At 48.1% G+C, this 27,185-nt stretch overlaps 1 protein-coding gene across 6 annotated transcripts in view; it reads left to right on the forward strand.

The window, feature by feature from the left end:
• Positions 1-27,185, forward strand: part of NCAM1 (neural cell adhesion molecule 1) — a 490,562-nt gene that overhangs the window by 300,758 nt on the left and 162,619 nt on the right. For 5 of the 6 annotated variants that reach the window (XM_075328365.1, XM_075328368.1, XM_075328367.1 and 2 more), the window contains exons 2-7: positions 9,394-9,468; positions 9,773-9,982; positions 13,182-13,325; positions 17,209-17,346; positions 19,376-19,493; positions 20,581-20,744. In XM_075328365.1, the coding sequence (XP_075184480.1) occupies positions 9,394-9,468; positions 9,773-9,982; positions 13,182-13,325; positions 17,209-17,346; positions 19,376-19,493; positions 20,581-20,744 (849 nt within the window). The remainder of the gene's footprint in view (positions 1-9,393; positions 9,469-9,772; positions 9,983-13,181; positions 13,326-17,208; positions 17,347-19,375; positions 19,494-20,580; positions 20,745-27,185) is intronic. The other variant, XM_075328366.1, reaches the window with a different exon arrangement.

Below are 27,185 nucleotides of genomic sequence, written 5' to 3' on the forward strand. Positions count from 1 at the left end.
GGCATGTCAGATTTTGGACACAGGGAGAGTTGTCTGGCAACAGCTCTATGTCATTGGTGTGTCACAGGTGACAGACAGTCATGTGGTTTCTGGCCATAGAAGGTCACAGTGTTTGGTTGCGCAAAATGTTTCCTAACTTTCCATTGTTCCTGCTGTCAGTATTCATTGGTATAGGTAGCTTTCTTGCTGGATTCATCTTTCCCCCTTTAGGACCTACCAGGAGCTCTCCTTCCACCCAGCTGCTGATCACCATTCTCTTGGTGCTTACATACCCGTTCCTTCCTTGGACTGGTGCTGGTGATATTTTCAGTTCATTCATGCCTTGGTTGCAAGCAGGTGGCTAGTACTCCTCTGTTGTATCGTTGCTGAAAACGTTTCTGAACCTCTCCCTGAGTCATTTGTTGATAAGAAATTCATGCATTTCTCCCTGTGCGTCCTCCTTGTGTCTTCAATAGTGGTTAGTGGGGTTGTCCAACAGCTCATCCCATCCATTCTGGGATTTTGGGCCCAGTACTATGGATACCTAGGGTCAGTTATCCGACTCGGTGCATAGGTGCGGAACCTATCTAGGGTGGTGAGGGACTCCAGGGACCAGCAAGTTGGTCACATCTTCCCTTTCCCTAGACACAGGGTTTCCCTTCCCTTTCGCCATTCGCTTGGTACTTCACCGTCCTTTTCAGCTCTCTGTGACGGCGGGACCAGGTCAGTTCCAACTTCATCAGTCGGCACTCGAATGCCGGTATCCCGGAAGCGAGCGACTACAAAATCACCATAGCATCTTGGAGCAATGCACATCATGTGAGGTCTCATGGCTAGGTGTGCAGAACGACGACATGCAAGTCCTGGCCTAGGAACTTGACACTGCCCTGTCCGGCTTCCACAGAGTGTCAAAATGGGTGCCTGACCAGGGTAATACGAATCTTTTTGCACTGTATGGGGCCACTGTGTTCCGCCTTACACATTGCTTAAAGGGGATGTCTACTTCTTGGACAACCCCTACTCATTCCCCTTGTTCAAATCCGTAAAAATAAATAAGCCTATACACCTCCGGCACGACCACGGTTCCAGTGATGTCTGAAGTCACATTCCCAGGGCCCATGTGACATTGTTATGACACGTAAGCCTCGCAACCAATCAGCGCATGGCATGTGTTTCCCCGCCTTCAGACATTTGAGCAGGATGTGAGCGCAGCGCTGACTTCCTGTTCATATGTCATAAGGTGGGGTAAAAGAAGCCAGCCCCAGGGCCCGTGTGTCATAATAATGTCACATAGGCCCCTGGAACGTGACTTCAGACATCGTTGGAACCGCGGCCACACCAGAGTTTAGTATAGGCTTATTTATTTTTCTGGGTGAACAAGGGGAATGAGAAGGGGTTGTCCAAGTAGTGGACAATTCCTCTAAATCCAGCCACTGCCAAAGCAGAAGACCACCCACTGGACTCCTATGGATAAATGAGAAGGGGTTGTCTAAGTAGTGGACAATCCCTCTAAATCCCGCCACTGCCAAAGCAGAAGACCTCCCACTGGACTCCTAAGGATAAATGAGAAGGGGTTGTCCAAGTAGTGGACAATTCCTCTAAATCCAGCCACTGCCAAAGCAGAAGACCACCCACTGGACTCCTAAGAATAAATGAGAAAGGGTTGTCCAAGTAGTGGCCAATCCCTCTAAATCCAGCCACTGCCAAAGCAGAAGACCTCCCACTGGACTCCTAAGGATAAATGAGAAGGGGTTGTCCAAGTAGTGGACAATTCCTCTAAATCCAGCCACTGCCAAAGCAGAAGACCACCCACTGGACTCCTAAGAATAAATGAGAAGGGGTTGTCCAAGTAGTGGACAATTCCTCTAAATCCAGCCACTGCCAAAGCAGAAGACCTCCCACTGGATTCCTAAGGATAAATGAGAAGGGGTTGTCCAAGTAGTGGACAATTCCTCTAAATCCAGCCACTGCCAAAGCAGAAGACCTCCCACTGGACTCCTAAGGATAAATGAGAAGGGGTTGTCCAAGTAGTGGACAATCCCTCTAAATCCAGCCACTGCCAAAGCAGAAGACCTCCCACTGGACTCCTAAGGATAAATGAGAAGGGGTTGTCAAAGTAGTGGACAATCCCTCTAAATCCAGCCACTGCCAAAGCAGAAGACCACCCACTGGACTCCTAAGGATAAATGAGAAGGGGTTGTCCAAGTAGTGGACAATCCCTCTAAATCCAGCCACTGCCAAAGCAGAAGACCTCCCACTGGACTCCTAAGGATAAATGAGAAGGGGTTGTCCAAGTAGTGGACAATCCCTCTAAATCCAGCCACTGCCAAAGCAGAAGACCTCCCACTGGACTCCTAAGGATAAAATTGTGAGGGGATTTTAATAAATAAATTATTAGGTATTCAAAATATTTTCCCAAAAAAATCTATTTGTTAACCCATTCAGCATTTTTATCATGACATGTTCCCCATGATGGTCGTGGTAAGGTCAGCAGAATTCTGAGATTTTGTTATGTGGCCTGCACTTTTATGCATGTTGCTGCATAACATCTAGTGTGAAGATGCCCCATTGATGGGATATTGTTGCGGGCATGCCCTGTGATCTGTGCAGAGGTATTTGCGCAGGGAGGGAGAGCAAATTGAGTTGTGATTATCCCCTATCGTGAATGGTGGATAGGTGTTATCTTTAATTGCAATCCTGTCTGTGATGATAATGAGACTGCTGATAAGTCGTCTCAAAAGAACAGGAAATATTAGATTATTAGTGGAGAAATTTAACAGAACTACAAAACTTAATACTTATTTTATGTCCACATTACTGTAGTTCTAGGAAAATTTTCAAAACAATGTCACCAAAAAAATCCTAAAATATTCTGTATGCTGTTCATTGGTATTAGCCCAGAGGTCATTTTCTGAAGACACATTCTTTTTATGGCTACACAAGACAATAAGTCAGATCACCCTGAACTCCTGGATCCGCACAGAAAAAACCTGGGTCTGGGCCAGAAAAGCGCAGGGAGAAAAATCCGGCGACGAAAGAGAGCCAAAAATTATCACAACCATGATTCATAGCTTTTGGCATTGCTGAAACACTTTATTTTTTAGGGGTGCACCCTGACAATATGTCTGTAATGTTTGATCTCATTGTCTGTATGAATATGTTTTTTTATCTTGGATTGATTAAAGCTGACACATTTTATCTAACATTTTTTGCTCTCCTTCATCGCAGGATTTTTTCCCTGCACATTCTTTTGATGGTCTTTTTACGCTAGCTGAATGGCGGCACAAAACAACCACGGATCGGCTGCTGGCCAGCGGTCGGTACTTAGTCTTCTTATACAGTAGAGATGTCATTATTTTCGGTAGCCCAGAACAATGTGCTGCCAAGCATAATGATCTTTTGGGCAGACCAAAAAGATCATCTCACCTAATGAACATGCGTTTTGATGGTCGAGTGAGATGATGGTTCTTACAGAGTCTCGTTGCTGATAACCATGCATAATAAATGCACCTTCAGTAATTTTCTGGATGCACCATTTGTGACAGCCAGAATGTAATAAATAAAGCTGAGTAACAGGGAAAGAGGCAGACAGGGAAAGAGGCAGACAGGGAAAGAGGCAGACAGGGAAATATAGAAAAAAAACAGACAGGCAGACAGGGAAAGCAATAGATAGAGACAAACAGGGAAAGAAACAAAGAGTCAAAAACAGACAGATAGAGACAGAGAGACAAAAAGAAAGAGAGATAGACAGAGAAACAGACAGAGATAGACAAAAAGACAGAGAGACAGACACAGACAGGGAAATAGACAGACAGGTAAAGAGACAGACAGACAGAGACAGAAAAGGAAAGAAACTGACAGACAAGGATATAAACAGGGAAAGAGGCAGACAGGGAAAGATAGAAAAAGACAGACAGAGGCAGACAGGGAAAGCAATAGATAGAGACAGACAGGGAGAGAAACAAAGAGTCAAAGACAAACAGACAGAGACAGACAAGGAAACAGAGAGAAAGAGACAGAGAGACAGACACAGACAGGGAAATAGACAGACAGGTAAAGAGACAGACAGACAGAGACAGAAAAGGAAAGAAACTGACAGACAAGGATACAAACAGGGAAAGAGGCAGACAGGGAAAGATAGAAAAAGACAGACAGAGGCAGACAGGGAAAGCAATAGATAGAGACAGACAGGGAGAGAAACAAAGAGTCAAAGACAAACAGACAGAGACAGACAAGGAAACAGAGAGAAAGAGACAGAGAGACAGAAAGATAGAGCGATAGACAGAAAAACAGACAGAGATAGACAAAAAGAGAGAGACAAACACAGATAGACAAAGAGACAGACAGGGAAATAGACAGGGAAAGAGACAGACAAGAAAAGATACAGACAGACAGAGACAGACAAGGAAAGAAACTGACAGACAGACAAACAGATATAGACAGGGAAAGAGACAGATAGGGAAAGATACAGACAGAAAGGGAAAGAAATAGACAGACAGAGGTAGACAGGGAAAGACAGACAGAGACATATAGAGAAAGACAGACAGAGACAGACAGGAAAAGGGACAGAGACAGACAGGAAAAGGGACAGAGACAGACAGAGACAAATAAACAAAGAGAGAGACAGAGACAGACAGAGAGAGAGACAGAGAGAGACTGGGAGAGTTGGAGAGAGACAGACAGTCACTATCCTGGGCATCGCCAGATACTACAGCTAGTATATATACAGTATACATTTGCGCTGTTGTTTTTGCAGTCCAGGCCATTAATAATAATAATAATAATAATAATCTTTATTTCTATAGCGCCAACATATTCCGCAGCGCTTTACAATTCAGGAGGAACATATACATATCATATACAAACAAGTAACAATTATAGAGGATACAATATTTAAAAGGAAAAATGGCAACCCTGCTCGTGAGAGCTTACAATCTACAATTGAGAGCTTACAATCTACATTATCTTCCATTTCTATCTGTAAAGTGATACAAGGCTGCTTTTAGGTTTGACCTTCCGCTGAGTGCAGTTTTCCTTGTGTTTGGATTGCATGGATTGATAAAAACCCCAATGACAACAACAACACTAATAAAGAAGTAGACATATGAGGACGTGGCTTTGATTAGGATAAGGCCGAATATTATGTAGTGCTTTTATATTGTAAAGAATATACTGGAGAGTACGCACACCGCTGTATCAAACCTTTTCCATTTTCTCTTACAAACCGGAATGTGCGCTAATAGAAAAATGCCTTTGTAATTGTGCTTGGTAACACTTTCACCTCGCTATACAGTGAAGGACGGGAAGAAGCGCACTTTCATTAAAGTAGATATAGACGAGTCACAAAAGGTGACCCGGCTCAGACTCATTTCTGCAAAATGACTTTCCGTGAGCCATTTAAATCATTCTGATTTTCCAATTTGCTTCTCTCTTTTTTTTTTTTGCTCATGGTCTTTTATTGTTCAGGGGATTCTTGATCACTTAGCTAAAATTCGTATATTCTGACCATTTGCAGCTGGAGGCGGCTATTAATCACACAGGGGGACGCATTGGGTGTCTAGTGACAAGAGGGCACTGTACTTTTAGTTGTAAAGTTTTTTTTTTTGTTCCTGGGATTATTGAAGCGGATGGCATTGTAAAATTAAAAAATGATCTACCGTATGTCCTCTAATTTTGCCATAAAGAGGACGGTCCCATTCAAAGGACACGGAAAATGAGCAAAATAACACTTGGCCCAAAGTTCAAAAACTATTGTACCCCAATATCTGAAGCTCAACTTATTGCAATTTCCAGCTGAAGAAATTTTTGTAATTTTATCAATCTTATCGCAGATAAAAGAAACTAAGGTTTGTGGTACTATGTGACTGGGCTTGAGTTGTGCCTTAAAGAGGACAAACCACCAGGATTTTCCTCTATAAACTAAATCCAGTGCTATACTTGCGCTATCATGCTGATTCTATACATACCTGTGTCGCGGGCGGAGGAGGGGAGGCTGCGCTCTCCCACTGCTCGGGTCCGGCTGCTGCTGCGGCTGCTCGGCGGTGGCTCGAGCGGTGGGCCGGATCCCGGGGACTCGAGCGGCGTTCCTCGCCCGTGAGTGAAAAGGGATGGGGATTGATTGTGGGGATTTGGTTATGTTGTCCGTGACGCCACCCACGGTTGTCGTGATATTAGTGACACCACCGCTGCTCTGGACGGGGATCCCGGGAGCGGTGACAGGGAGCAGCTTTGTTGTTAGTTCTCCCCTCCGTGGGTAAGGTGTTGGTTGTCCCGGGGCCTGGTGATGGGGATAGGGATGGAGGGTGCAGGCGGGCTACGGGGCCTGGCGAGGTGCAGGGTCGCGGGGGCAGTACTGTGCCGCACGGCACGGTGGTACTCACTCAGCCCAATGATGAAGACACAGTTCTCGGTAAAACACACGGCTGGATGGACGGGTCCCACAGACGGCTGCGGTTGTTTTCTCCCGGCAGGTTTGTGGTGACTGCCTTTCCCTGCACCTAGATACGGTAGATGGTTCCAATGGGTTCCCACCGGTAACCCACTCCCCGGCTTGGATGTGGGCCGGAGGAGCCCCTTTTGCCCGCAGGCTCTGGCCCTGGGAAACGGTTGCCTTGGCAGTGGTGGTGTCTCCCTCACTTGGTTGGACTGTTGCCTTCTGTCGGGACTTAGTCGTTGGGAAACCCCGGAGGTTCCCTTCACTAACGAATTCGGCAAATTCACGGCGACTCCTAGCCTTGCCGGGGTCCGTAAGCCCCTGCCAGATGGTGCTGGCTTCTCTTTGTGTACCGGTCCGGTACCGCCGGGCCACCGCCCGTCAACGGTCCTTGCAGTAGACTCCGATAGGCCACTCCTGCAGACGGTCACCACCGTCTGCCAACCTTGCTGATCCGTGCGGGCCACACACCCGGACCAACTTCAGGCTCTTTTACTTCTTCTCTCCTTCCACTTTCACTTCTCCAACTGTCCTCACTCCTCTCCAAAGCTAATCTGCTCTCTGATCTGCCTGGTTTTCCCGCCTCCAGGACTGTGAACTCCTCGGTGGGCGGGACCAACCGCTTGGCCCACCCCCTGGTGTGGACATCAGCCCCTGGAGGAAGGCAACAAGGGTTTTGTGTCTGACTTCGGTGTGCCTGCTGGGAGTGTGGGGTGTGTTGTGTTGTTCTGTGTGGCCCCTGGCTTGTCCAGGGCGCCACACCTGTAGTTGTGAGATCAGATGTATAGTTTAGGAAATACAGGCAAGTAAAGTTTGTGAAATGCACTGTTATTTGATTGGTAGCAGCTACAGAATATCGAATAGGTGGGTCAGGTTTTGCTAGTTATTCCCGCCCCTGTCTGACTACCTGTCCTTCCTCCCCCTGTTCCTCCTCCTCCTGTAATAACAGAGACAGGAGGGAGGAAGGACAGGCAGCAGACAGGGCTCGGGAATAACTAGCAAAACCCGACCCACCTGTTAGATATTCCGTTGCACCTATCAATCATATAACAGTGCATTTCACAAACTTTACTTACCTGTATTTCAGAAACTATACATCAGATGTCATAACTAAAGGTATATATATAGAATCAGCATGATAGCGCCAGTATAGCACTGGGTTTAGTTTAGAAATGAAAATTCTGGTCATTTGTTCCCTTTAAGTTTCTGGGAAATTTCTTTTGGACATATTCACATAGTACAATTACCAGTGGAACACAAGCTACATATCATGGGCCATTACAAATTCAAAGCAGCCATATTTGAGGATCCTGCCAGCAACATATCTCCTCTTCGCTGGTTCTTGGGAATATGAAGGCTCTTTTTAAACTGCGTTTCCAATGTATGTTTGACGGATCCCGTCACATATTTCAAACGGATCCTTAGGCCCCCATTAATTTATTTATTGTTTGCTAATGTCGCCTAGTATTTTAAAAACACTGACGCCTATGGTTGAAGGATGACACTCAGTGGTATTCATTAAAAGGGTTGTCTTATTTCCTCTTTTCACTTTTTAAAGTGGCAGTCCAATAAAGTTGAAGTTTCTCCTTAGCAGTTAAGTTTCTCCGATCCCTCGTTGTATCAAGCGATCAGGTGACAGAATGCTGCTAATCAGTGGTGCGGGCGTGGTTGTGAAGTATGGTACCGACATCGGGCAGTGGGTGCTCCACACTCCTTCGTCACAGAGAGTCAGTTTGTGTGTAGGTCTTCGAGTGGGGTGTGACACTTACTATTGTCTTCAGGTTGGTATCCATCACCCCACGGCCGGTCTCTGTCATAGTAGACCAACGCGTGACACCGGGGTTCTCTTGGCAAACCAAAGTTGAACAATTTGTTTTCCTTTTCACCCTTATGATTGACATGGGCTCACTACTACGGTTCTGCTGTATTTGTTCTTTTGGGTACTCTCTTTTGACCTGTCCCCGCTATATTGGAACTAGTTCGCAATCCACTGTGCGCCTGTGCCTCCTTTCCTTCACTCTTATTCTCACCGCTGTCCACATCTGGGCTCTGACAGCTGGGTGAGCTGTAGGCTCCGGACCTTTAGGAGGTTACCTCACAGTTCCCTTACCCTGGAAGTTATCTAAAGGTCCGGAGCCTGCGGCTCACCCCAACGGGTCCCGGAGCCAACTTGTTCCTTACCAGCCCTTACTCCATGCCACGTCTTTCGTCCACAAACCCTTCTGAAGGACTAACTCCTCCCAAGGCCTGTTCCTCCAACCAACGTCCTGGCCATATGTTACTCCTCCTCCTATTTTACCTAACATCTAATCTAACGCTGTTCTTACCCGTCCAGTGGGTGACGCTTGTGGCTGCCTGGTCCCGACTCTGCTACATCAGGAACCCATACTCCACTAGTAGCAGCAGTAATTTTACCACATATCTCAACAGCATACTTGGTACTTAAAACACATTACTTTTACAACACAGACAAATTAGCATAAAACAGTAGAGGGGGGGTCCGGCCACCTCCGACAGTTGGACTAGGAGGCACCAGGCAACTAGTCCTGTAGTGATTAATTCCAACTGATAAAACACAGATTTTATTGAAACCACAGCCCAGCAAGTGACATGTCCCTAGACTCAGGGTCTCTAACTCTACATTATGTTTCTCTCAGATTACATAGCAAAAACCTGCTGATAGACTCCTTTTAAGTTGTGAATTCTCAGCTTTCTTATATCACTTTCATAATTGAAAATTGAGAAAATGTAATTAAAGGAAAAGTGAGATGAGGACCTAATTATCACCGAATGGCTAAGGCTGTGAAAAATTGGACATTATTTTCCAACCAGATATTCCCAAAAATTATCGTACAGATATTTATAGTGAGCATGTTGATTAATGTATATTATTTTTCATAAAAAGCACAAATTTGTTATATATTTCATTATTTAATTCTAAGAAGTGACCGTAATGTTTCCCTTACTGGTTCTATTTCCAGCAGCTCTAGAAGTCACCATTGTTCCTGATCAAGGAGAAATCGGCCTCGGAGAATCCAAATTCTTCTTATGTCAAGGTAAATATCTATGTAATCGGTAAAACCTCATTTATGTATGATTTTAGTAGACACAACTGATTTCTTCAAGTTCGGAGACTTTCTTGAAGGAAAGTAATAGAATTATGGTTCCATTTCAATCTAGTATGATCTTGTAGGACATTTTTCCGGTGAAAGCCAACATGTTCCATGCCCGGTTATGGTTTTATACCTTCCTCTAGAACCTTTTATCTAGATATTTTTTTGTTTCCTTTACCACCTTCTTTAATTTTCCTGGTTAAACTATTTTTATTGATCTTCTCCTTTTGTTTTCATTGTTCCTCAGTAATCGGTGAAGCAACAGAGATCTACTGGGAAGCTCCAAGTGGCGACAGATTAACCAACCAACAGCAGATTTCCGTTGTGAAGAGTGATGACTACTCCTCCACACTTACTATATACAACGCCAGCATTAAAGACGCCGGGACTTACAAATGTATCGCCAGCAGCCCTGAAGAAGGACGGTCGGAAAGCACCGTCACGCTCGAGATTTATCGTAAGATTTCCCATTTATTCCCTTGGCAAATAGAAGCAAAGACATTTCTCACGCTGTACAAAGGGCTGGTGAGAAGTAGTACAGCGTATTTCTCACTAGGTGGCAGCGGAGTAGTGAAGGAGAGTCAAAATAACACTGTAACAGAAGGGAGGCTGAAGTACAGCAGAGTAACTTCAGCAGGCAGTTCACAGGCAAACCACCAGGGGGCAATAGAGTAGTCAAGCAGTCAGGACCTAGCCTGAAGTCAGTGCAGAGGGAGGATCAAGATCAGGTCAGAAAACAGAACCGAGGTCGGATGCCGGGAGTTCAGGTATGCAGAGGGGAACACAAAGGACACAGGGAACAGAAGACAAGACCGGAGGGTGAGGAGACACAAACACGGGAAGAGGATGAACCAGGATGGGTAAACAACTAACAGGAGCGGGAAGTCAGGGACTGGGAAAGACAGCCGAATGGGGGAGGGTACAGGTCAGGGCAAGGTAACTAGAAGTCAGATCAAACAGGAAATCTCCCCAGAGCCAGTCTCAGGCTGCAGAGCAAAACTATAACCAGCACAGGAATGCTGGTGCAGCGCCCAGATATAGTGTCTCCTGAAAACCGGAATGAGGCCAATGGGAGTTAACTCCTGATATGACCAGGAAACTCTGGAGAGGGGAATACTGTTCCTGGATCATGACAACATTGTCATATTCAGTGGATTTTGGTTTTTCACTTTCATAGTTTTAAGAAGGATCTGGCATCCCTTGAGACTTGCATAGTTTAGTAAATAATTGTTATTTTCAGGAAATAACAATTGTGGATCATCTTCTTTACTATTTAGGTCTCTGCAATGTGTCCTTCCTATGTTATTGCTCTTGAAAGTTTCTGAATAGTTTGCCCACTTAGTGTTACAATTCTCCTTGATTAGAGTGGTGTGTCCTTGCACATTCTGGTTCTGGCTTCTCTGATTGGACAGTGTCAGACTGTTCCCCCTAAAGAAAACGCCCCCAAGGAACATCCCAAGGCTTGGTTCTATGAAAAGAACGGTTATTTCCTGTGGAATGCAAGGATTTAGTATAATACTAAAATAAAGTACCGTATTTTTAGTTTTATAAGACGCACCGGATTATAAGACGCACCCCATATTTGAAGGAAAAAAAAGGTGAAAAAAAATATGGGGTCCGTTTTATAATCTGGTGGTGTCTTACCAGAGAGAGGGGGCAGCAGCGGAGCGGGAGTCACAGAAGGCAGGGGCGGTACTGGAGTACGGTGATGCTGACAATGTTACAGAGGGAGGCCCAGATACTCACTGCGGTCTCTGCTCTGTGCTAGGCCGGTGACGACGCTCTCCTCTGTGCAGGGCCTGTGACGCCGCTCTGCTCTGTGCGGGGGGGCGGTGAGTCAGAGCAGCCGAGCAGACTAGAGCAGCCGTGCACAGAGCCGAGCAGACCAGAGCAGCCGTGCACAGAGCCGAGCAGACCAGAGCAGCCGTGCACAGAGCCGAGCAGACCAGAGCAGCCGCGCACAGAGCCGAGCAGACCAGAGGAGCCGCGCACAGAGCCGAGCAGACCAGAGCAGCCGCGCACAGAGCCGAGCAGACCAGAGCAGCCGCGCACAAAGCCGAGCAGATCAGAGCAGCCGCGCACAGAGTAGAGCAGACCAAAGCAGCCGTGCACAGAGCTGAGCAGAACAGAGCAGCTGCGCGCAGAGTAGAGCAGAGTGGCGTCGCCTGATGCACACAACAGCGCCATACTGACCAGCGCCGGCAGCACCCGGTAAGCTACATTCGAGATTTTAAGACGCACCCCACATTTTCCTCCCAAATTTTTGGTAGGAAAAGTGCGTCTTATAATACGAAAAATACGGTACTGTATTTTTCGTTTTATATGACACACCAAATTATAAGGCGCAAACCAAATTTAGAGGAGGAAAATAGGAAACAATAGATTTTAATGTTAGGATGAGGGCTAGCTTACATTCCTAGTGCATCTTATAATATCTCACCGGGGGGAGTGGCGATGGTGCAGCGGCTCAGGAGGGTCACAGTAGGCAGGTTCGGCAATGCTGCAGACGCAGAGGAGGGGGTGTTGTGGCTCAGGAGGATCACAGTAGGCAGGTCGGCAATGCTGCAGACACAGAGGAGGGGGTGTTGTGGCTCAGGAGGATCACAGTAGGCAGGTCGGCAATGCTGCAGACACAGAGGAGGGGGTGTTGTGGCTCAGGAGGGTCACAGTAGGCAGGTTCGGCAATGCTGCAGACGCAGAGGAGGGGGTGTTGTGGCTCAGGAGGGTCACAGTAGGCAGGTTCGGCAATGCTGCAGATGCAGAGGAGGGGGTGTTGTGGCTCAGGAGGGTCACAGTAGGCAGGGTCGGCAATACTGCAGACGCAGAGGAGGGGGTGTTGTGGCTCAGGAGGGTCACAGTAGGCGGGTCGGTGATGCTGCAGACTCGGAGGAGGGGGTGTTGTGGCTCAGGAGGGTCACAGTAGGCGGGTCGGTGATGCTACAGACGCAGAGGAGGGGGTGTTGTGGCTCAGGAGGGTCACAGTAGGCGGGTCGGTGATGCTGCAGACTCGGAGGAGGGGGTTTGGCGACTCAGGAGGGTCAGTGGATGGAGGGTCGGCGATACTGTTGGCTTGTGGGTGTCGCGGTAGCAGGCAACATTGATCTGCTGACAGACTGTGGGCTCCATTGAATCACCCGCGTCTGACAAGATTGACTTCAAGAAAATGGCAGCGGAGTCAGCACATGTGCAGATAGGACTTCGCGGCCTTTTGCTTGAAGTCCATTTCATGAATTTGCACACACGTCTCCTCCGCGGCTATTTTCTTAAAGCCCATCGCGTCAACCATGGGTGATTCAATGGAGCTCACTGTTAGATCAATGGTGCCCACCGCTTCGCTAACCCTCCGTCCTGTAACCTTCGTGAGCCTCACCACTACACCTCCGAGCCCTCAATATCGCCGACCCAGCCCCCTGTCACCCCCACACCAACACCACCACCGCCGTTCCGGTAAGCCATATCTGGATTATAATAGGCACCCGCATTTTTCCCCCCAGTTTTAGGGGGAAATAAGGGAATCTTATAATCTGGAAAATACGTTAATTCAATAAAGACATTTTCAATTGTCCATGACCACACAAGCCACCTAAGCTACTTATAAATGGTCTGAGCACGTTACTGACGTCTTGATGTGTTTCCTCCCCCCTTTTTGATTCCAGAGAAGCTGACCTTTAAGAACGCACCTACTCCACAGGAGTTTACCGAAGGGACAGACGCCGTTATCATTTGTGATGTCTCAAGCTCAATGACCTCGGTCATTATCTGGAAGCACAAAGGCCGAGATGTGCAATTTAAGAAGGATGGTAAGGAGTTAGCTTCTGAAGTAAAGATATGTACAGCATCATATCATATGTGAAATATCATAATATTCCAGAATTTGTGGTTCACTATTACGTCTGAAAGTATTTGCGCATCTGCTCTCGAATTCTCCAAAGTTCACTTAGAATGGTCTTGGAGGACAGAGGCCCTCACAATGTAATCCTGTGAATAATTCAACGGAAACTTGTGTATTGTTATTTTACTTGGGGCTAATATTATTAATATGGATTGCCTATATAGCGCCATCATTTATCATCACTCCCTATCATTATGTCTTTGGAGTGTGGGAGGAAACCCACGCAAACACAGGGAGAACATACAAGCTTCTTACAGATGTTGTCCTTGGTGGGATTTGAACCCAGGACCCCAGCGCTGCAAAGCAACAGCGCTACCCAGTATTTTGATCTGGAGACAAAAAATTTGGCATATGAATGGTTCAATCAGAGAAACTATATCTAATGGTCATAAGCAAAGTTGGACAGGTTGGCCGTAGCAAAGGCATTGCTAGGTTTTCCTTAGGATGTGCAAAAATTTGTTTCAAAAACTTAGTCCTTTTTCTAAATACTGTGGCCAAAGTGCAGTGGTTTCTAGGCACCTCTTAGATCTCAGCACCTGTGGCACTGTTCACTCCACCCTACAACCCCAAATACAGATATGCTCCTTAAGCCTCTTTCACACGTCCGTGCCTCCGGTACGTGTTTGGCAGTTTTCTCACGAACCGGAGACACGTACACACGTAGCCCTAGGTATTCCTATGGTTTTGGACACACGTAAGTATTTGCGCACGGAACGTGTGTCCAATCCGTACTTACGTGTGTCCATGTGTTTCTCACGCCGACATGTCCGTTTTCTCTCCGGCATCACGGGTGTCACACGGAGCGTAAACGTGTCACACGTCATGCAAACGGACCACACGGATGTGTTCCATGTAACACGCACCGGACAGAAGACGTGTCTGTGAGGAAAAAACTCAAACCTTTACTCGTCTTCTCCAGCCCTCCTGTCTCTGCCGCTGCTGTCACTTGCTGCCGACCGCCGCTCATTATGCTCATTGCATATTTACTTCACTGCGGCCGGAAGCAGCAGCAGCGGGGAGTCTTCAGGACCGGAGACCGAAGATCAGCACCACGGACAGCGATGCCAGGGACAGGTAAGCAGAAAGTTCACGGATAACACACGGAGAACACACGTTGCCCATAAACACGGGTCACGCCGGGCAAAACGCACCTCTGACATGTCCGTGAAAAACGTGCGTGGTTTTTCACGGACATGTGAGAGAGGCCTTAGGTGAAGGAAGCGCTCAGGTTACAGCTTTTATTTTGCAAAGGGTGTATTAAAAAAAAACAGTAGTCAGGTAAAAATTAGAAACTGGTCTAAATCAATTGTTTTAGTACCATAGACTTGTCTATGATCAACTTTATGCAGTACCATAGATGTCCATGGCCAACTTTACGCAGTGCAGTGCCAAAGATGTCTATGGCCAACTTTACACAGTGCCTAAAGGGGGCTTTACACGCTGCGACATCGCTAATGCGGACTCGTTGGGGTCACGGAATTTGTGACGCACATCCGGCCGCATTAGCGATGTTGCTGCGTGTGACACCGATGAGCGAGTTTGCGTCGTTGCAAAAACGTGCAAAATCGCTCATCGGTGACATGGGGGTCCATTCTCGATTATCGTTACTGCAGCAGTAACGAGGTTGTTCCTCGTTCCTGCGGCAGCACACATCGCTCCGTGTGACACCGCAGGAACGAGGAAGCTCTACTTACCTGCCTCCCGGCCGCTATGCGGAAGGAAGGAGGTGGGCGGGATGTTCCGGCCACTCATCTCCGCCCCTCCGCTTCTATTAGGCGGCCGCTCAGTGACGTCGCTGTGACGCCGCACGGACCGCCCCCTTAGAAAGGAGGCGGTTCGCCGGTCACAGCGACGTCGCCGGGCAGGTAAGTATGTGTGACGGGTCTGCGCGATGTTGTGCGGCATGGGCAGCGATTTGCCCGTGTCGCACAACAGATGGGGGGGGGTACCCACGCTAGCGATATCGGGACCGATATCGCAGCGTGTAAAGTAGCCTTTAGAGTTCCATGGCCAACTTTACACAGTACCATTGATGTCCATGGACATCTTTACGCAGTGCAGTACCATAGATGTCTATGGCCAACTTTACACAGTGCCATAGAGTTCCATGGCCAACTTTACACAGTACCATTAATGTCCATGGCCAACTTTACACAGTACCATTGTTGTTCATGCCCAACTTTAGACTGTACCATTGATGTTCATGGCCAACTTTACACAGTGCAGTGCCATAGATGTCTATGGCCAACTTTACACAGTGCAGTGCCATAGATGTCTATGGCCAACTTTACACAGTGCAGTGCCATAGATGTCTATGGCTAACTTTACACAGTGCCATAGAGTTCCATGGCCAACTTTACACAGTACCATTAATGTCCATGGCCAACTTTACACAGTACCATTGTTGCTCATGGCCAACTTTACACAGTGCAGTGCCATAGATGTCTATGGCTAACTTTACACAGTACCATAGAGTTCTATGGCCAACTTTACACCGTACCATTGATGTCCATGGCCATCTTTACGCAGTGCAGTGCCATAGATGTCTATGGCCAACATTACACCGTACCATTGATGTCCATGGCCATCTTTACACAGTGCAGTGCCATAGATGTCTATGGCCAACTTTACACAGTGCCATAGAGTTCCATGGCCAACTTTACACAGTACCATTAATGTCCATGGCCAACTTTACACAGTGCAGTGCCATAGATGTCTATGGCTAACTTTACACAGTGCCATAGAGTTCCATGGCCAACTTTATACAAGGCCATAGGTGTCTATGGCCAACTTTACACAGTGCCATAGAGGTCCATGGCCAATTTTACTCAATACTACAGATATCCATGGCAACCTTATACAGTACTATAGATGTGCATGGCCAACTTTACACACTGCCATAGATGTCCATGGCCAACTTTACACAGTGCTATAGATGTTCATGGCACACTTTACACAGTGCCATAGAGGTCCATGGCCAACTTTACACAGTGCCATAGAGGTCCATGGCCCCCTTTACCCAATACAATAGATGTGCATTACCAACTTCATCCAATACTGTAGATGTCCATGGCAACTTTACACAGTGCCATTGATGTTCATGACCAACTTTACACAGTGCCATAGATGTCCATGGCCAACTTTATCAAATATCATAGATATCCATGGACAACTTTAGTCAATACTAAAAATGTCCATGGCCAACTTTGCACACTACCATAGATGTACATGGCAAACATTATCCAATATCATAGATGACCACGGTCAACTTTAGGCAATACTACAATGTCCATGGCCAATTTTACACTGTACCATAGATTTCCATGGCAAACTTTGCATCTAAAGGTCCCCCGTAAACATATAGTTGTCAGCCTAATGATAGTTTCTCTCTCTCAACTGCCGCACATACAGACGCGCTCGCCTTAGCCAGGCCTTCCTGTATTTGGCTATGATTCTGGCAGAGGTTTGTTTCTTTGTTGGGAAAGAACAATAGGATTGATTGGTGAAGTTCCGCAGGCCGGATCCTCCCCTCCATAGACATCATCTATCGGGGTAGTCGTCAGGCCCCGTGGACATTAGACTGTTTTCCGACGATTTCAGCCACCTTTAGTCTAATGTGTATTGGGGCCTCAACATAAAACTGTATTTCTTTCCGGTCCCATCAAATCGTGTAGTATCTTATCCTCGCCGATCTGAGATTAGATCTTCACTCGATTATTGAAGCAGTTGGGACTTCCTTAGTTTGAGCTTATCCTACTTCTTGATGTTTCTTTTCTTTATTTTATCCGCAGTCCGATTTGTTATGCTCTCCAATAATTATCTACAAATCCGGAACATTAAGAGAACAGACGAAGGGACGTACCGATGTGAGGGCCGGATCCTAGCCCGAGGAGAGATAAACTTCAAGGATATCCAAGTCATAGTGAACGGTAAGGAAACTCTTAGGGGTACTTTGCACGTTGCGACATCGCTAGCGATGCCGAGCGCGATTGTCCCCGCCCCCGTCGCACATGCGATATGTGGTGATTGATGCCGTAACGAACATTATCGCTACGGCAGCGTCACACGCACTCACCTGCTCGGCGACGTCGCTGTGACCGCCGAACAATCCCTCCTTCAAGGGGGAGGTGCGTTCGGCGTCACCGCGACGTCACTAATCGGCCGGCCAATAGAAGCGGAGGGGCGGAGATGAGCGGGACATAACATCCCGCCCACCTCCTTCCTTCCGCATTGCCGGCGAGACGCAGGTAAGGAGATGTTTGTCGCTCCTGCGGGTTTACACACAGCGAAGTGTGGACCTGCAAGAACGAGGAACAACATCGTACCTGCGGTCTACCCGACATTATGAAAATGACTGACAGGTAACAGTCCGAGGTCAAAAGCCAGGAGGTCACTACAAGAACAGGGAGTACACAGAGGCATAGGCAGGTCACAATGCAAGGGTCAGAATTCCTGGATGGCACATAATAGATTCAGGGAGAAAACTAAGATGTGGTCAGGTAACAGTCTGAGGTCAAAAGCCAGGAGGTCACAACAGGAACAGGGAGTGGGCAGAGAGGAGTCAAACAACGGTCCGGGGTCAAGAAACAAATATCAGAACACATGCAGGAATACAGACCAAGAGCACAACTACAGAACCAGAATGTATGACTGGCGAGGTTCTTGGGGAGCATGCTCAGTAAAGGAGCAAAGAAAGCAATTACCAGGAAGATGGAATACCTGAGCACACACCTTCCACAACCAGCATGGAATCCTGCGCTGTCAATCAACCTGCCAGCTCAGTGTCTCAACAAAACACAGGAGAGCATCTCCTAGTGCAAGATGCTCTGCACAGAGGAATCATGTCACTGCCAGCTCAGTAGTCCAGGAAAGCGCAGCAGAGCATCTCCTAGTGTACAAGATGCTCTGCACAAAGGAATCGTGACATGATTGAACCCAACACACGTTTCATATTAAAGTGCAATTGTCCTTTTAAACGTCATGAGTCATCATGTGCATGAGTAATAATAGAATGCTATACTACCTATTATATGACTTGTATTCCACATGTTTTAACTGTTTTCCCCTCTGTAGGCTCTTGTCACTAGAAGGTGCAGCAGCTACTCTTTTTGTCTTTCCATCTCTATCTCCCTCCAGCCCTCCATAGACTTCTAAAGGCAGCAACTGAAATCTTATCCCTCAATAAAGACAGATCTGTAGACAGATTTGAGCAGTTTTTGATTAGTACAGGAGAGAAGTGACTGGTAAAGGGAGGAAAAGTTTTTTTTTTTGTCTGATACAGTTTTATCTGTAAAAACTGCAGTTACCCTTTAAACATATTAAAACCACTTCAGTGAACACAGATTTGTAGACAGATTTGAGCAGTTTTTGATTAGTACAGGAGAGAAGTGACTGGTAAAGGGAGAAAAAGTATTTTTGTTTTGTCTGATACAGTTTTATCTGTAAAAACTGCAGTTACCCTTTAAACACATTAAAACCACTTCAGTGAACACAGATTTGTAGACAGATTTGAGCAATTTTTGATTAGTACAGGAGAGAAGTGACTGGTAAAGGGAGAAAAAGTATTTTTGTTTTGTCTGATACAGTTTTATCTGTAAAAACTGCAGTTACCCTTTAAACACATTAAAACCACTTCAGTGAAGACAAATCTGTAGACAGATTTGAGCAACTTTTGGTTAGTGCAGGAGAAAAGTGACTGATAAAGGGAGAAAGAGTAATTTTTTTTGGCTGATATAGTTTTATCTGTAAATACTGCAGTTACCCTTTAAACACATTAAAACCATTTCAGTGAAGACAGATCTGTAGACAGATTTGAGCAACTTTTGGTTAGAGCAGGAGAAAAGTGACTGATAAAGGGAGAAAGAGACATTCTTTTTGTCTGATACAGCTTTATTTGTAAAAACAAATGCAGTTACCCTTTAAATACATTAAAAATCAATCTTTTCCTCTCTTTCACAGTTCCACCAACGGTGCGGGCCAGGCAGCTGACTGTCAATGCCACTGCCAGCATGGGAGAGTCGGTGACTGTAAGCTGCGAGGCTGAAGGATTTCCTGAGCCTGAAATCAGCTGGACCAAGTAAGTCATGGCTAAGTGTATTTCACATGGTAATGATATGTGCCCGGAAGCTGACCCAGAAGCATGTTGTGTCATACAAGTGACGAATCTCATAGTATGCCACGCTGAAGGAAGTCGAGAGGCATCTGTTTTCTGGTTTGGGTGCTGAAATTATTTGCATAGCCATGCTTATTCATCACCAATGTTGGCTCCTTGAGCTTCTGCCTGTGATTACTGCTCCAAGCTTTTAGAATTATTTTCTATATTTCCAATGCACATACAAAATAATTAAGCATTTTTGTAAAACTTTTTGAATTAACATTTTATTTCTACAGTGCCTAAACAAATGTAAGTGTTTTCATGATTACATACTACAAATAAATTGTGTTAACTGTATTTAAAGGGACCCTCCATTGGATTTTATTAACCTAAACTAAGTATATCCTCCAATTGCCACCGTTCCACTGAATCCGGAACAGTTTTCCTTTTTCGTGTGCGCCCTTCCGTTCAGAAAATATGACTGTCGGAAATAAAGGTGCTAATTTTCCCTTCAGCTAACTGGGCGTGTACCACGGAACTGTGTGTGTGTGCGGACAACTGTTTTGATTGGCCGGCATCACAGGAGATACAGGAAATGTCCACAGAGATGTTCTGTTGGACACGCCCAGTTGGTTGAAGGGAAAATTTGTATCATTAACAGAGGGCATAACTTTGGAATGGAGGGTCACAGAAGAAAAAGGGAAACTGTTCTAGAATCAGCAGAGCAACGCCAATTAAAGGGAGTACTCATTTTAAAGTAAAAAAAAATATCCAGTTAAAGGTCCATAGGATTATGGCAGCATTCATTTTGTAGTGGCTGTGCCTGGTACTGCAGCTCAGTCCTGTACATGTGATTGGGCATCTGCTGCACTGGCAGTGCTTTACCCCTTTAATCAGCTGGTCCATGAAGGATATCCATCTCTTGTGTGATCGGACTATACCTAGAATCGGATGCATGCAAAAATTCAAAGTCTGCACATTACTAACCTGTAATCAGGTAACAGTAATACGTTTCTTATTGGTTTACATCCTATATAGTAATTTTGGTTTTTTTTTCTTCCTGCCACAGGAGAGGAGAAACCATAGACGATGGAGATGAGAAATACTCCTTCAGTGACGATATGTCAGAGATGACCATCCATGGAATCGAAAAAGACGACGAGGCCGAATATAACTGTATTGCCGAGAATAAAGCCGGTGACAGCGAGGCCACCATTGTTCTCAAGGTTTACGGTGAGGACACATGAGTCTCTAGGGAAACCAGTGCCAGTCTCAATACTGTGGCAGCAGCCGACATCAGAGTAATTGAGCATGGATGCTTTGTGCCAGTAGCTGTCATGCTGCAGGTGGATGTCGTCCGAATACACACGTGAGATACATGCATTCAGACCAAGGCGTGTCTGATGCATGACAAATAACACCACAAACCACACCACAAACAAAGGGGGACACCATAACAAAGACAAACAGGGAGGACAGTAACAAAAAGAGTAAAGAACAACTTCGGGTCAATTTCTCAGCAAAACCTTCCATCAAGGCAGCCAGAATACAATCCATTTGTATTCTGGCCACTTTAGTGGAAGTTTCTGCTGAGGAATTGACCTGAAGTTGTACTTCATCCTTTTTGTTGCTCTCTCCTCCGTTTGTCTTACCTACCCCTGTGTTGTATTAGTGCAGGGGTGGGACTAGCTATCCTCACCCGCCAGCCTACTAGCCACGGTCTGTGCAGGGTCCTTTAGCGCCACAGGTATCCGGCTTAGCGACAGGTTGAGAGAATCTGTATAGGGACTGACTAGGAAAATAGGGACAGCTGCCGATAAGTGCAGGAGGTGTCCCATCTTCGCCTCTCACTATCAAAAAGGCCCACCATTGTTATGGTGCCCTCTGTGTCCCCCTATGTTTGTGGTATTTTTTTGTCGTGCATCAGACACCCCTTGGTCTGAAAGCACAACTCTCGCGTGTGTATTTGGACAACATCCACCTGGAGCATGACAGTGGCGTAGAGCGCCATGGCACACCAGCTATGTAGCCATAATATGGGTGGCCTTTTCTTCAGCGCTCTATTGGGAGACCCAGACGATTGGGGTATAGCTACTGCCTCCGGAGGCCACACAAAGCACTACACCAAAAAGTGCAAGGCCCCTCCCCTTCTGGCTATACCCCCCCGTGGTATCACGGGTTCTCCAGTTTTCAAGCTTTGTGCGAAGGAGGTCAGACATCCATACATAGCTCCACAGATTTTAGTCAGCAGTAGCTGCTGACTATTTCGGATGGAAGAAAAGAGGGCCCATATAGGGCCCCCAGCATGCTCCCGTCTCACCCGTGGATGGTGTTGTACGGTTGAGGTACCTATTGCTGGTACAGAGGCTGGAGCCCCACATGCTGCTTTCCTTCCACATCCCCTTGTAGGGCTCTGTGGAAGTGGGATCCTGCCGGCTTCTAAGCTCTGACGCCGGGCTCCATCCACAGACCCAGTTGAACCTGATGGATATGGAGCAGGAGTACAATCAGGGACAAGGCCCTGCATCATACAGGTACTCTGTGTCCCCGGCAGGCACAGACACACTCCGGGCTGGCTGGGTGTTGTAGTGCGCCGGGGACCGTAACGTTGGAGTTAGTGTTCCTACAGTTTACTGGGGGACTTTGTGTTGTGGGAACGCAGCGCCGACCCCCACTGGATCGGGCGGCGCTGCTGTGACTTGTGGTGCGCCGGGGACACGCCGACCGCGCTTTTACGGCGGCGGCGTTTATAACTTTAGTCCCCGGCTTTTTGCGGCCTAGCTCCGCTTCGTTCCCGCCCCCACCCTGTCAATCAGGGTAGGGGAGAGACGCTGTTTCGCAGCAGCGACGAGGGCTGGAGCCTGATTTACATGCTCCAGCCCTCTCACTAGGCACAGAGGGAAGCAGGCTTCCCGCTCTTAGTCAGGAACGCCCAGGGCCCGCCCCCCCTCCTCTCCCAGGACGCCGGCAGCCATTACATGCAGTCTGGCTGGAGGAAGGACGCAAGGCTCTGGGAGACCTGGACTAGGGGGCTTTTGGCGACCACACACCCGCTCTTAAGCGGGCGGTAAGCGGCATTTCAGCTGGCCCCTCTAGTGCCTCAGTGTGTATTGGTGTACTGTGTCACCAGATATATATATTTATTTATTTCTTGCACTGTGAGGTCGCTTCCTGGCTGGATACCCAGATCGCTCTGAGGAGGCAGCAACATGTCATCCACAAAACGCAAGGCTGCCAAGGCTAGGGCTGTGTACACTGCGTGTGCTGCATGTGGGGCTGCTCTACCAGCAGGCTCCGATGACCCCCATTGTGTGCAATGCTCCGATCCGGTGCTGCTTCGCCAGCCGGAGTCCGGAGAGGTAGTGACCCAGGCTGAGACGCTTGTAAGTTCTGCCCCGGCGCCAGGGACAGACTTTGCAGTTTTTGCTGATAGAATGTCTGTGACTATGACAAAAATCCTTGAAACTTTGCAATCCATGTCTGGGGCTCAGTCTTTGGACTCGGCGAGGTCTCTGTCCTCTGGCCCCCCTCAGCTGGATCCAATCCAGACTACAAGGGGGTCCCCGGCTTCACAAGCTGAGGATTATGACTCAGATGATAGCCCCAGCCACCCTAAGCGAGCTCGCTGGGAAAGACCCTCAACGTCATCACACTGCTCAGGGTCTCAGCGCAATCAGTCTCCCTGTGAGGTGTCTGAAGAGAGTGATCAGGAATCCACTCCTGGAACCCCTCTCAACCTGGATACCCCTGATGGGGACGCCATGGTAAACGACCTCATCTCAGCCATCAATAGGCTGTTAGATATTTCTCCCCCAGCCCCTTCAGCAGAAGAGGCAGCTGCAGAGCAGGAGAAGTTTCGTTTCCTCTATCCCAAGCGTAAATTGAGTGCTTTGTTGGATCACTCTGACTTCAGAGAATCAATCCAGAAACACGACGCTCACCCAGAAAGACGTTTCTCTAAACGTTCTAGGGATACACGTTATCCTTTCTTTTTCGCTCCTAATTGGGAGACCCAGACAGTGGTGTATAGCTACTGCCTCTGGAGGCCGCACAAAGAACTACACTTAAAAGTGTAAGGCCCCTCCCCTTCTGGCTATACACCCTCCCGTAGGAGTACGGATTCCTCAGTTTTAGCTTTGTGCGCAGGAGGTCAGACACGCACGCATAGCTCCATTGTTTTTAGTCAGCAGCAGCTGCTGACTATGTCGGATGGAAGACAAGAGGGCCTATACAGGGCTCCCAGCATGCTCCCTTCTCACCCCACTGTATGTCGGAGGTGTTTGTAAGGTTGAGGTACCCATTGCGGGTACGGCGGCTGGAGCCCACATGCTGATTCCTTCCCCATCCCTTTTTACAGGGCTCTGGGTGAAGTGGGATTTACTGGTCTCCAGGCACTGAGACCGTGCTCCATCTACAGCCCCTGGAGAAGATGCTGGATGGAGCGGAGTACATCAGGGACATGGCCCTGCTTCCTCAAGGTACTCTGTGTCCCCGTGCATTTGGCGCTCACACCGCAGCATGCTGGGTGTTGTAGTGCGCCGGGGGACATCAGCGCTACGGCGCTTGTGCCATGGCCTCATTCAGCTTTGCTGAAGCAGGCACACTTCTGGGAATCGGTCGCGCCGGCCGCTGGGACTGCGGCGCGGCTGGCACTTGTGGTGCGCCGGGGACTTCAGCGCGGCCCGCGCTTTTACGGCGGCCGCGCTGATAACTCGAGTCCCCGGCTTTTGCGGCCTGCTTCCGTTCGTTCCCGCCCCCAGACCTGCCAGTCAGGAGAGGGGCGGGACGCTGGCCAGTGCATCAGCGCCGAGGGCTGGAGTCGTTTTTACATACTCCAGCCCTCACAATCGGCACAGAGGGGACACTGTTTCCCGCACTTTTGTTTGGAAACTCCCACGGACCGCCCCTCTCCACAGACGCCGGCAGCCATTCCTGCTGACACGCTGAGCTGCAGAGGGGAGCCGGGGAGACCCAGACAAGGAATTCTGCGCCTCTTACCCGCTATTCAGCGGGCGGTAAGCAGCCCTCAGGGCTCACCCCCTCTTGTGCCAGTAGTATTATTAGTATTTTGTTTCTACAAATACTTGGTATTACATAGCGCTGGTCGCCCTTTGGCTATAGACTCTCTCACATTGCAGAGAGCCAGCAGCATGTCGTCCGTAAAACGCAAGGGTGCCAAGGCACAGACATTATATGCTTCCTGCACCGCATGTGGGACTTTTCTACCGGCAGGCTCCACGGACCCCCATTGTGTGCAGTGCTCGGCCCCTGCAGCGCTTGCACAGTCGGGACCTCTGCTGGACGTGACCCAGGGTGTACCACCTGTGAATGCTGTCCAAGTGACAGGAACTGAGTTTGCAGCTTTTGCTGACAGAATGTCTCTCACTATGTCACAAATTCTTGACACATTGCGAGCTAGGCCTGTACTTCAGGCCACGGACACTGTGCAATCTTTGCCCCCTGGTCCCCCTCAGCTGAATTACCTCCAAGCTCCGGGACGGGCATATACACCTCAGGGTGAAGACTCTGACTCGGACGATGGCCCCGGGCAGCCTAAGCGGGCTCGCTATGACGGGCCTTCACATTCATCTCAATGGTCAGGATCCCAGCGAGATGAATCTATGGGTGATGAGGCGGACGTAACTGATCAGGATTCTGATCCTGGGACCGCTCTCAATCTAGATACACCAGATGGTGACGCCATAGTTAATGATCTTATATTTAACATCAATAAGATGTTAAATATTTCCCCACCAGCTCCTCTTGTAGAGGAGTCAGCTTCGCAGCACGAGAGAATCCATTTCAGATACCCTAAGCGTACATTAAGCACTTTTCTGGACCACGCTGACTTTAGAGACGCAATCCAGAAACCCCACGCTTATCCTGAAAGGCGTTTTCCTAAACGGCTTAAAGATACACGCTATCCTTTTCCCCCTGAGGTGGTCAAGGGTTGGACCCAGTGTCCAAAAGTGGATCCTCCAATTTCCAGGCTTGCAGCTAGATCCTTGGTTGCAGTTGAAGATGGAGCGGCACTTAAAGATGCCACTGACAGGCAGATGGAGCTCTGGCTGAAATCCATCTATGAAGCGATTGGAGCGTCATTAGCGCCTTCTTTTGCGGCCGTATGGGCACTCCAAGCTATCTCAGCCGGGCTTGCGCGAGTCGACTCAGTCACACGTGCATCTGCCCCGCAGGTAGCACCATTGACCTCGCAAATGGCGGCATTCGCGTCGTACGCGATTAATGCTGTTCTTGACGCTACAAGCCGCACGGCAGTGGCGTCAGCCAACTCCGTTGTTTTGCGTAGGGCCCTGTGGTTGAGACATTGGAAAGCAGATTCTCATTCCAAGAAGTGCTTAACCAATTTGCCTTTTTCTCGTGACCGATTGTTTGGAGAGCGTTTGGATGAAATCATCAAACACTCCAAGGGTAAGGACTCATCCCTACCGCAACACAGACAAAACAAACCCCAACAGAGGAAGGGTCAGTCTGGTTATCGGTCCTTTCGAGGACCGGGCAGGTCCCAATTCGCCTCGTCAAAAAAGACTCAAAAAGACCAGAGACGCTCAGATTCTTGGAGGTCTCAGTCACGCCCAAAAAGGACAGCCGGAGGAACCGTTGCCAAGACGGCGTCCTCCTGACTTGCGGTCTCCGATTCCCACACCCGCGGTCGGTGGGAGGCTTTCCCACTTTGGCGACATCTGGCTGTCACGCGTCAAAGACCGTTGGGTGAGGGATATTCTGTCTCACGGGTACAGGATAGAGTTCAGTTCTCGTCCGCCAACTCGTTTCTTCAGAACTTCTCCACCACCAGACCGAGCCGATGCTCTGTTGCAGGCGGTGGCCGCTCTAAAGGCGGAAGGAGTGGTGACCTCCGTCCCTCTTCAGGAACAAGGTCACGGTTTTTACTCCAATCTGTTTGTGGTCCCAAAAAAAGACGGATCGTATCGACCCGTCCTGGATCTAAAGTTGCTCAACAGACACGTAAAAGTCAGGAGGTTCCGGATGGAATCCCTACGCTCCGTCATAGCCTCAATGTCTCAAGGAGATTTTCTAGCATCAATAGATATCAAAGATGCGTATCTCCACGTGCCGATTGCACCAGAGCATCAGCGTTTCCTACGCTTCGTCATACACGACGAACACCTGCAGTTCGTAGCGTTACCTTTCGGTCTGGCAACAGCCCCCCGGGTCTTCGCCAAAGTCATGGCAGCAGTAGTAGCTGTTCTGCACTCGCAGGGTCACTCGGTCATCCCGTATCTAGACGACCTGCTTATAAAGGCACCCTCTCAAGAGGCATGCCAACACAGTCTGAAGGTGGCACTAGACACTCTCCAGAGTTTCGGGTGGATTATCAACTTTCCAAAGTCTCATCTAACCCCGACCCAATCTCTGACTTATCTTGGCATGGAGTTTCATACTCTATCAGCGATAGTGAGGCTTCCACTGGACAAGCAGTGCTCGCTACGGACTGGAGTGCAATCTCTCCTTCAGAGCCAGTCGCACTCACTGAGGCGCCTCATGCATTTCCTAGGAAAGATGGTAGCAGCAATGGAGGCAGTCCCGTTCGCGCAGTTTCATCTGCGCCCTCTACAATGGGACATTCTACGCCAATGGGATGGGAAATCGACGTCCCTCGACAGGACTGTCTCCCTCTCTCAGACTGCCAAGGAC

This window comes from Anomaloglossus baeobatrachus, chromosome 11 (assembly GCF_048569485.1).
Source record: "Anomaloglossus baeobatrachus isolate aAnoBae1 chromosome 11, aAnoBae1.hap1, whole genome shotgun sequence".
NCBI classification, from domain to species: Eukaryota; Metazoa; Chordata; class Amphibia; order Anura; family Aromobatidae; genus Anomaloglossus; species Anomaloglossus baeobatrachus.